Source organism: Pecten maximus, chromosome 15, assembly GCF_902652985.1.
Source record: "Pecten maximus chromosome 15, xPecMax1.1, whole genome shotgun sequence".
Classification (NCBI taxonomy): domain Eukaryota; kingdom Metazoa; phylum Mollusca; class Bivalvia; order Pectinida; family Pectinidae; genus Pecten; species Pecten maximus.
This window is the reverse complement of record NC_047029.1, coordinates 25275478-25287243: the sequence shown is the minus strand read 5'-3', so window position 1 is coordinate 25287243 and position 11766 is coordinate 25275478. Positions and strand designations below refer to the sequence as shown.

General features: G+C 34.1%; 1 protein-coding gene across 1 annotated transcript in view; it reads left to right on the top strand.

Moving 5' to 3' along the window:
- Window positions 1–212: 212 nt before the first annotated feature.
- The window catches only part of LOC117343834 (5'-AMP-activated protein kinase subunit gamma-1-like), a 343598-nt gene continuing 332044 nt past the window's right edge, over window positions 213–11766 (top strand). The window contains exon 1 of the mRNA XM_033906359.1: window positions 213–454. Coding sequence (XP_033762250.1) covers window positions 347–454 — 108 coding nt within the window. The 5' untranslated portion in view covers window positions 213–346. The remainder of the gene's footprint in view (window positions 455–11766) is intronic.

Sequence of the window (11766 nt, the reverse complement as noted above, 5' to 3'; positions counted from 1 at the left end):
TAGATTATATTTAGCTAGCATTGATCGTCACCTTGGGACCAACAAGTAATCGGTAGGGAATTTCTGTCAGTTAGCCATCAGGGAATATGGCATTTTGAAACGCGTGTCGGATAATCATCTTGATGATAGTTGAATTGTTTTAATCGTATCTATATTCAAGGCTTGTTTCACTTGTCAATTTCATAGCAAAAAGTGAGGCAAACGAGGATTCTGTTGAAGGATATATTAGAAATTGAAGATATTCTCTGGATATATTCAAAACTTTTTGGGATTTAACTGGGATTTACCTCTGAGATTTACCTTGGATTTACCTGTTGGATTTACCTTGGATTTACCTGTTGGATTGATGACAACGGCTGGCATCATGAGTTCTGATACAGCCTCAGACTTCGACTGTGGTCAGCTGTCTCCGCATCAAGTGTTGCAGCACAAACAGCGCTTCAAGGTTGAAACGGTATGTACATAACTATTAACTGCTAGGTATTTTTCACATACAGAATTCAATTAAAGATTAACCCTCAGGTGTTTTGAGATGTATATCAGTATATATATTGTGATGTAACTGCCCCAAGTTAGATTTTAACTGTTGATGTGGAACAGAGCCAATAAAAGAGGTTTAATATACGACAATATCATAATGATAATTATACAAAGATGGAAATCTATAAATAGAGTTTTAGTAGGATTTTCGCCATCTATTTCAAATTAGTAAACCATAACCTAATTGGGTTGCATGATATTGAGTATTGCACACTTGAACACAGGTGATGGTAATCGTCTGAAAGCAGAATTTCATGCTAAAAGTTTAGGCTGGATGAAGTCACTGAGATTGTGATATGATCGTTAAAATAAATAAATAATATGTAACAAGAGAGGAAAAATGCTGCAAACAGACCGAGACTCGAAACCTGGGACCTCTAAGCTTGAACTCTGTAAAGATATGCTTTATTACCATTTGAGCTACCTTACAACTGGCAGGCATTCAGTCCAGTCAGGGGGAATTCTGTTACGATTGAATTTTAAGGTGACAAATTAATCAGGGATATAAGTTGTCCCTTACAGGTGAAACTATGGGGAGACTATATGCAGGCTTCCTCTCTTGTCGTCTTGTTATGTAATGCCAAATTTTGTCAGCTCACTTGCGGCTTAATTCCTTGAGGGATTTTGACCAAACTTCATGCAATGGTAAAAGACCATAATATCATGGACAACTTCCAGTTTCGGGAATTTAGGGTCATCATGGTCAAGGTCACTGTTACTATTTCTAGCAGAGGTCGTTAGAGGACATGTGTTGCTTTAGCAATACCCAATAAGCTTGTTGATATTGATGTTGTTGATGATCATCTTTACTCTGCCATGTATATATTGGAGTTACAACAAGTTTACAGATCAGGAAATGATACATCATGGGTCTACTACACAAGAATTTGATTGACAAATCAAACACTGTTTTACATTTCAAACGGTTTAGGGTTTTTACGTAAATGGTTTAAGGTTTTTACGTTAAGGGCATTTCTTTAGATCCAATTGATTTGACCACATTTTTGACTTTGTGTCCAGACATATATAGAATGAGATGTATTGAACATGGACATAAATCTTAAAAAAAATAAATATTATAATCGTATAAGAGCAGGGTCTAACGTAGAATCTATAATGACTTGACATTTGTGTGGTCCTTACATCATTGACATGGCATCTGTTGACATTCTTTAACTGCAATATAGACATGCAATTAACATCAGGCATAAAAAATAAAAGCATTTACAACATTAAATCAATTTATTCAAGTTTTTACTTCGTATGATTTAATTACCAGATCTTAGAAGTAATTTATGTATGATCTTTTTACATATATAATATATGGAAGATCAGCTGCAAAACCTGAAAACGTTTGCGAAAGGCAACTAATGTGATGATGTTATCTTTTAAAATATAGATATGATAAAACTTTTTCTCGCTATATTTGATACCCATAAGCTGGTTGGCATCACTGTTATAATAAATATTCATCAGGAGCCAGAAATATATATTTTGTGTTCATGATATGTAGAATAACATCCCTTAATGACTGTATAATGAGTTAGTGGGGATGAAGTGCACATCTGATTCCCTAATGAGCTCATACTGTGCTAATTCACTAGAGCCTTAATATATGTCTGACTCCCTCAGGACTAGACTCGTCTGACATTGCTGTAGATAGAACTGGCACCAATTAGCATATGTTGCTGTCCTTTGGCAAGGTCTTTTATCATTTCATTGTTCCCACTCAAGAGTTTTTCCAGATGTACAAATGGGATATGGACATTAGCAGGACTATTTTTAAGGAGAGAGCTAGAAATTGATAATTTCTGTCAAGTTCCATATTTTTTCACTTTGACATTTTGATGTATTGATTTACACAAGAAGTTACCAGTAGTGATCAGAGATGAAGTAATGTAGAGTCCTAATAATGATAATTGTCGGTGTGTGGGTATTGATGTGTCAAAGTATGGTATATGAAGATTCAAGGTCATGCAGACATTAGGTGGTACGGATGGAGAAAGATGCTGCAGGGTGACAAACTGGCTGGCATAGAGTGACTTTGGGTATAGAGTAAGATCATAACAGCTAGGGTGAAACTGCAGTATATGGTTCATATAGCCACAATGAATATATACCTCCAAGAAAAATTAACAAATCCTTAATTTTTTCAGTAATTTCTGAATTAGAGAGGTCTGCTGGGTTATGGCATATTTGTCTATGAGTACAACAGTTTACGTTGGTGTAAATCTAAAGATTATATCTATTTTCCAATGAATGATCCTTGATTCAAACTCAAGGTCACGTCAGCATTAAATGTATAATTGTTAACACCTTATGGAATCTAAATGTCAAGGATCATGGTATTTATTGAAATGTAGGTATGTTTGAGTGAGGTATCTTGAATATATTTGTACAAACAGGGTGCAGCTGTTGAAATGTCCTGGAGATAAGATAAGCAGGAAACAATTAAGACATAACCTTGGAATGAAACTTAAGGTGATCGAGAGGTAGATAAATTTTATCAGAAGGGGTGGGATGAGTAATATCTGATAAATGGAGATATAATCAATAGTGTGGGTAGGTGATACCCTCAGGTAAACATTTAATTAGTCATTACCTTATCAGGTGAGGAGATAAACTGACCACTGGTCATCATGTTAATTTGCATCCTACCTCACTCCAGGCACGCTTTACTGGTTTGGTCTATCAGCACTTTGGTAACAGTATTCAAATCAAAATTATTTGAAGTTCAATTAACTTATCAGGTGAGGAGATAAACTGACCACTGGTCATCATGTTAGTTTGAATCCTACCTCACTCCAGGCACGCTTTACTGGTTTGGTCTATCAGCATTTTGGTAACAGTATTCAAATCAAAATGATTTAAAGTTCAAGATTAGATCTGCTATATATATGAACGTTAGAATTCTCAAATAGTTTATATCAAAATTCTGTTGAATTATGTATCAAGATCAATCAATATTTGTGTCCTTGATTCATGTTTCAAATTCAAACTCCATAGATTCCTATTTCCCTTAAGGTCATGGTCTTATTGATTCACGTTGCCTCAAAAGTCAGTTCCATATTACTCCCAAGTTCAAAGTTCATAGATTCATGTTAGCCTCAACGTCGATCCATAGACACACCTTCAGGGTCAGTTAGTCCAAAGATTTATGTACAGTTAATCCTCAAGGTCAGTTCTAAAGGTCCATTGATTCATGTTACTCTCAAGGTCATTTATTACATAAATTCATGTTACTCTCAAGGTCAAAGTTTGTAGATTCATGTTACCTCAAGGTCAAAGTCCGCAGATTCAATTTTGTTACCTCAAGGTCAAAGTCCATATACATATATAGATTTGTGTTACTATCGAAGTCAAATCCATAGACACACCTTCAGGGTCAGTTAGTCCAAAGATTTATGTACAGTTAATCCTCAAGGTCAGTTCTAAAGGTCCATTGATTCATGTTACTCTCAAGGTCATTTATTACATAAATTCATGTTACTCTCAAGGTCAAAGTTCGTAGATTCATGTTACCTCAAGGTCAAAGTCCACAGATTCAATTTTGTTACCTCAAGGTCAAAGTCCATATATATATATATATATAGATTTGTGTTACTATCAAAGTCAAATCCATAGATTCATGTTACCTCAAGGTCAAAGTCCACAGATTCAATTTTGTTACCTCAAGGTCAAAGTCCATATATATATATATAGATTTGTGTTACTATCAAAGTCAAATCCATAGATTCATGTTATCCTCAAGGTCAAAATCAATAAACATATATGTTTTCCTCAAAGTCAGAATCAATTGATTGACTAAATATCTTGAATTGTAAAAAGAAAGTTGTTCCTTAATATGGTAATTAAGTCTAGATCTTCAAATGATAAGTCTTGATCTAGATATTGTAAGTGTAGATCTAGATGTTCATATTGTAATTCTAGATCTTGACATGGTAAGTCTAGATCTTGATATTATAAGTCTAGGTCTTCATATGATAAGTCTAGATCTTGATATTATAAGTCTTGATCTTGATATTATAAGTCTAGATCTTGATATGGTAAGTCTAGATCTTGACATGGTAAGTCTAGATCTTGATATGGTAAGTCAAGATCTTGATATGATCAGTCTAGATCTTGATATTATAAGTCTAGATCTTGATTAAGTCTAGATCTTGATATGGTAAGTCTAGATCTTGATATGGTAAGTCTAGATCTTGACATAGTAAGTCTAGATCTTGATATTATAAGTCTAGATCTTGATATTATAAGTCTAGATCTTGATATGGTAAGTCTAGATCTTGATATTGTAAGTCAAGATCGTCATATTGTAAGTCTAGATCTTCATATAGTAATTATAAGTCAAGATCTTGACATGATCAGTCTAGATCTCGATATTGTAAGTCTAGATCTTGATATGGTAAGTCTATATCTTGAAATTGTAAGTCTAGATCTTGATATGATCAGTCAAGATCGTCATATTGTAAGTATAGATCTTCATATAGTAAGTCAAGATCTTGATATGATCAGTCTAGATCTTGATATTGTAAGTCTTGATCTTCATATGATAAGTCTAGATCTTGATATGGTAAGTCTAGATCTTGACATGGTAAGTCAAGATCTTCATATCATAATTAAGTCTAGATCTTTATATCCTTAGTCTAGATCTTCATATAGTAAAGTCTAGATCTTCATATTTAAGTCTAGATCTAAGAATAGCATTGTGTTAGGAATTGTAAGGCATCTAAGACAAGTGGCTGATACAATTAAAATGTTGTTATGATTAATAGTAATAGACAATTCATGTACAATGTATGTAGAAACTATCTGGATCAGCATAATAATGAGATATATATTGCTACCTTTGATTAGTTTATGGCTATTTTATGACACCCATATGTACTTTAGCTAGCCAGCGAGTCCTAGCAGATGTCAGCTTCTTAGAAACAGTGTCCTGGGTGAAAAATTGTGTGTCCAATAAAACTAGGTACATAAATGTATTTTATATTAGGTAGGCTTCATCCCAGGCAGATACTGTAGATAGCTTTAATGTTTTCTATTGAGAAATATGCCAGCTTGCACTTCGCTATTGTGTCATGATGTTTGATCAATGTAATTTTTAAAAGTTTTCAATTATGATATTTAAACATTTCATATTATATAACATGTGCGAACCTTTTGTGATAACTGCAATCTTTTTATTGACATCAAACGGGGGCAGGTGATTCAAAGTGTGAACAGGTGTTCAAATGTTTGAATTAAAGTACAGGCCCACAAGGAACTGGAGGAGCTTGTTTGGCATTTGTTCCTCTGTCCGTCTGTCTGTTCTTCTGTACGTTCTTCCTTACTTTAACTTGTCAGGGCTGTATCTCCTACATCACTTGTCACTGGAATTCCATACTTGGGGGTATGGGTTCATCTAAGAGGTAGTGTGTCACCTTGATGGATATTAAGCCCAGCTAGGTCAAGTAAAATATCTCTGTTAATATGTTCACAATTTCATCTAGTGTTTTGGGAGAGAGATTTCAAACTCTAGCTGGATAAGTCAACTAATACTGTTTAATGATCCTGTGGTACTTGCATATTGTGTAAGTACATGCAAATTAATTCAACTTAAGTGGCACAGAAATGTGTAAATATGTTTTTCTTCTCTTTTTCCCACCAAAGTTGTTAGAATTCAAACAATTAAATGATGGCACCAATTTTTTTACACAACTGAGCGAGATTGTCTCAAGAAAATGTAAGATTCTTGTTACGGACCAAATGAGATTTGATTTGACATCTTGCACAGATTTCCTCGAGTCTGTGATGTAATTTTCAGATCGGATGGAATCAAGTTTCTGAAGGTCTCGTGTACTGACTGCTATGGTTTTTACTCCAATATGTCAGTGCAGTATGTATAATAAGCTAGTCCAAGAGACAAGTATTAGGGTCTCTCAGGTTGTGTAAGCTTGCAATTGTCTGGTTAAAAGTCAAGGTCCTTGAAAAAGCCAATGTCATATGAAGATAGGATGTGAAATTTGGGTCATTATATACAGACACTTTAGATAGAGGACATTCAGCTGATCAGCTACTATTTATACGAGATTTTTAACTTTTTTTTTTTTACATTTCAGGCTATTTCATTTCCTCAATGAGATATACATGCATGTATTTAAAGATAATTGAAGAATCTAAATACTGAATCTAAATTGTATACAACCAGAATTGAACTTTGTTTAAACCCTGATAAACTAAATGTGAAACGCTGACTTCCCTAATTGTTAACCTGTTTTTCTCCTTCAAAGGAGTTCTTACAAGAAAATTAGATTCCAGAAATAACTTAAATGAGAATTTGAGTTGAAATTGAGCCCAGTGAAAATTGATTTAGCTGGTTTTTAGAAATATAAACTCCCAAACAGTTTAATGTATTATTTTATCCTCAGTAAATTCTTCTAGGGAATCCAACTTATAGTTGTGATAGATAAGCTTCTCAAATGTCAATTATCCCTTGACGAGAAGAATCTACTTTAGTGTACACGTTGGGTGTTGAATTCATTTAACTGAACTCTCCGACAGTCCAATAAAAGGTGTTTGGCATTTCAGAGTATCAAGTTTGTATGGAACCTCTTTTTTTTCTCTTCAGTAATGGTGTACCATAATATTTTCTTTTCCTGATTTAAATGTATTTACTTTTTTGAGTTTCAGTATTACTTTAAAAACCATTATAGGCTTTCTTTACCATATTTATTCTACAATAAGGTCCAGTGGTCTAACACATAAACACTTGACTCAAAGCCAGAGGTTGAAGCTGGGCTTTTTACTGGACAGTGAAATTTGTTAGTAAACTCTGCTGAAAAAGTACATATATGGATGGGCTTATTACAGGACAATGATACCATTGGTTAGTAAATTCAAATTAAAAAACAATATATGGTTGTCCTAATTATCGCAGGGCAATGAGATAGCTGGCATTTGATAGTAGTTCAATGATATAGATAGCATTTGATAGTAGTTCAATGATATAGATAGCATTTGATAGTAGTTCAATGATATAGATAGCATTCAATAGTAGTTCAATGAGATAGCTAGCATTTGATAGTAGTTCAATGAGATAGCTAGCATTTGATAGTAGTTCAATGATATAGATAGCATTTGATAGTAGTTCAATGATATAGATAGCATTTGATAGTAGTTCAATGATATAGATAGCATTTGATAGTAGTTCAATGATATAGATAGCATTTGATAGTGGTTCAATGAGATAGCTAGCATTGATAGTAGTTCAATGATATAGATAGCATTCAATAGTAGTTCAATGATATAGATAGCATTTGATAGAACTTCTATTGAAAAGCAATATATGGGGTGGGCTTATTACAGGACATTGAGGTAGCATTTGATGGATACTCTACGGAGAGGCAACATATGTGGATGGGTTATTACTGCAGGCACGGACTAATTGATAGGTAAATATTGTTACACAGGCTTTATTGATGTTAGATTGCTAGCAATGAACTTTAAAAACCAAACTAAGCTAGCTATGTCCTTTCATATGAAGTATGAAGGTATTGTGGAAATATAACATCTGCAGTCATTGATTGGGTATTTACATGTCGGGTAAATGACCCATTGACGTTATACCTATGTAAAGTTTACATACGCTGTCAGGGATTGGTCGATTGATCTGAAATCAAACATACCACGTACTGATTAATGAAATGTTGTCAGTCTGTTCTTTTGGACACCATATTGAAATACACATGATCTCTGTCTCACATCTATACTTACATATCGTTGTACGATTAAAAAAATGTGTTGACAATTTGTGACAGCTGAACAGTGTTTAATTACAGTAGGAGCATAATAATTTGAAGGTGAATTTTCGGTTAAACTATTTTTAAAATATCAAATGATTTTCCATCGGTGACAGACTTGGACAAATAGTGTGATCCGGTTACCTGCTTTTACAAATATTGAAAAAGCACTTAGAAATGACATTGAAAATGTATGTATGTGTAGATAGACATGTACTCATGTGAAGTTGAACTTTAAACTTTCATTATAAGTATCAAGTTCAATGTTATTTCAACAAAATAATAACAAGCCTTCCATATTTACAGGTTATGAATCTGAAAGTGGAATGAGTACTTCTAACACAAAAACAATTTTTATTTACACTAGTAATTCAGATTTTTCATTTACGTTTTCACATTATTGATGTTTTTGTAAACTTTGGACAATGATTTGACCAAGGTTGTTGAACTAAATGACCTACTGACAGGACAGTTGAACAGAAATATCCACTCAGACCTGTTTACCAGGTGTAACATTGTAGATATTATTGATGGAAGTTTATAGTGTGTTAATTGACATCAAATCTCACCTGAGGTTAATTATACGTTGAAAGATGATTGTGTGGTTTCTTGATTGCGTCTTTTAGATAACTGCATGTTTCCTCCATTTCTCTATTTAATTGTATTGTAAAGGCTGGATATGGAAGTCGGTATGACCACCAGGGTTTGTACTGGGTACATATTATATAACTGGGGTCCTTTTCAGATAAAATGGAGTCCCTCTGTATAATTTGAACAGACTTCCTGAAAAACTGAAGTCTTTTTCATTCTCTATGCTAAAAGGCTATGGGTATGGCTTCAACGCAGACACCGTTTTCACCAATGAAAATTTCTTGTTGATAAAGTCTTTTTTGTGTCGCCTAAAAAAGGTGACTTAATAGGTATTAGTATGTCGGGGTCGTCAGCGTCCGCACAATGATCTGAGTTCACTTCGGGCTAATCAAACTCAAACCTCATAAAGTGCTTTCCTTACCAAAAGTGCTTGCTTGGGATTGCTTTTCAGATTTGAAGGTCAAAGGTCAAGGTCACTGTTACTATTAATAGAAAGTTAGTTTCCATGCAATAACTTGAGTTCCCTTGGGCTAATGAAACTCAAACTTTGTAAGTGCTTCCTGATCAAAACTGTTTGCTTGGGATTGCTTTTAGGTTTGAAGGTCAAATGTCAAGGTCCCTGTTATTATAAATAGAAAATTTGTTTCCATGTGATAACTTGAGTTTTCCTTAGCCAATCAGTCTCAAATTTCATACAGTGCTTCCTTACCAAAAGTGCTTGCTTATATTGCTTTTCATGTTCAAAGGTCAAAGGTCATTGTTACTATAAATAGAAAATAGGTTTGCTTGCAATAACTTGAGTTCCCATGGGCCAATCAAATGCAAACTTGATGCATTGCTTTCTTAAAGGAAGTGCTTTCAGGTTCGATGGTCAAAGGTCAAGGTCACTGTTGCTGTTAATAGAAAATTGGTTTTCAAGCGGTAACTCGTGTTCCCATGGGCCAATCAAACTCAAAATTTGTAAGTGCTTCCTTATCAAAAGTGCTTGCTTAGATTGCTTTTCAGGTTCAAAGGTCAAGATCACTGTAAATAAATAGAAAATCTGTTCAGTTCCCTTTGGGTCAATCAACCTAATTAAAACTTCATATATATATAGTGCTTACTGGTTTTTGTATGAAAACCACTTAAATTTTGTATGAAACTTGTTTTGATTTACGAAGCAGATCAGTTTGATTGCTGCACAGGCGACACATCGACTTCTGTGGAATTCTTAAACTGTGAAAGTTATTGGCCACATTATACGTATATAATTTATGTAATAAGGTCTTTTAAGTTTACCATAGACTAAAAACCATGGAAAATATAAAAACTATGTGTTATAATCCATACAAACTTATGTTTACAATCAGAATTTGTACATGAATCTGCTGTGAGTTTTTGCTTTTGCTTGAATGAAAGCGATCCATGTGAAATTATAAGCAATGTGTTGACAGGTACATGCAGGTTTCGAATATAATAGTGTCATTTGTTATTGTTTAACTTTATTTTGAAAATCATACATTTCATTGTATTTTAAACAACACTCTAGTTTTTATTAACCTCTGACTGATGTATTTTAATTTGAATAGAGTTGTTTATTATCTGTAAAAATGAACAGAAACAATTCCCACAGTGACAGCCATTACACTAGATCTGTGAAGCGTAGAGCACAACAATTTTGGAGAAATGGATTGCAGAAAGCTATCACTGAAATTAGAATTTGGCTGAAATGTTCCTTGTAATCAAACTTATTTTTCAGCTGGTTGCCATGGCTACTAAATCAGAAGTCTCCAATTGGTCAAAAAAATTGTTGCCCATAAATTCTGTAATACTAAACCGAATTTTGTCTTCTAACTTGATATACAAATGCTGTGGAGAATGGAGTAAAGAACTGTGCACAGGAATTTCTGTTGCTTTGGTTACCTTCAATTGATCAAAATGACGATTGAGAAACATGCAAAATCATGTCTGCACAACAATTTGGGTAATTTCAACAAAATTAGGTATATGTTATTGGTATACACCACATAGCGGGCAATATATCTTCTTTACAGATTGTTGTGTGGTAACCAAAATTGAGGTCTGATTGGTAGAAACCATTTTGCCTATAAAATCTGTAATTATTTCCTACAAACTTAGTTTATAAACATAAAAGGGGATAGAAATTGCATCATAACTACTACAGGACATACAGCATTTCTGTTACCGTGGTAATGAAGTCTTGAGGCATCTGGTTGGTCAGCATTTGTTGGCAGGAAAGTTGTTTATTTTTTAGCAGAACGATGATTTAGAACTAAAACTGATTTTAAGCTTTTGAAAGTGTCTATTCCCTTGTCAAACAAAGATACTGTCAAAAATTCACCATGGGATGAGATGAAAGTGTATTTGGTCAGCTGTTATATTGTTCAGACAAATTTTCATCCCAATAACTCTGATACTGTAAATATACTGAGGGACAGACATTGTTTATTCCATTCAGACCTTTAAGGTCAGCAACTGGTCATTGATAAAGTGGAAGCTTTGAGAGGATATATTTACCTCTATTGAAAAAATGGATCAGGCCTCTGATTGGTTGAAAGGATTATTATACCCCCGCAACGAAGTTAGGGGGGGGGGGGGTATACTGGAATCAGGTTGCCTGTCCCTCCGTCCGTCCGTCCGTCCGTCTGTCTGTAGACGCATTTTGTCCGGACAACTCCTCCTAAACCAATGGGCCAATTCCGATGAAACTTCACACAAATATAGTGGACCATGTGTAGATGTGCATGCCACTTTTTTTTTCAAAATTATGGTTGCTATGGCAACTGGTCACTTTATTACTGGGTTATCATAATTAGTTAGCCTCTAATTAACAGTTCCAATTCACCATTGACTC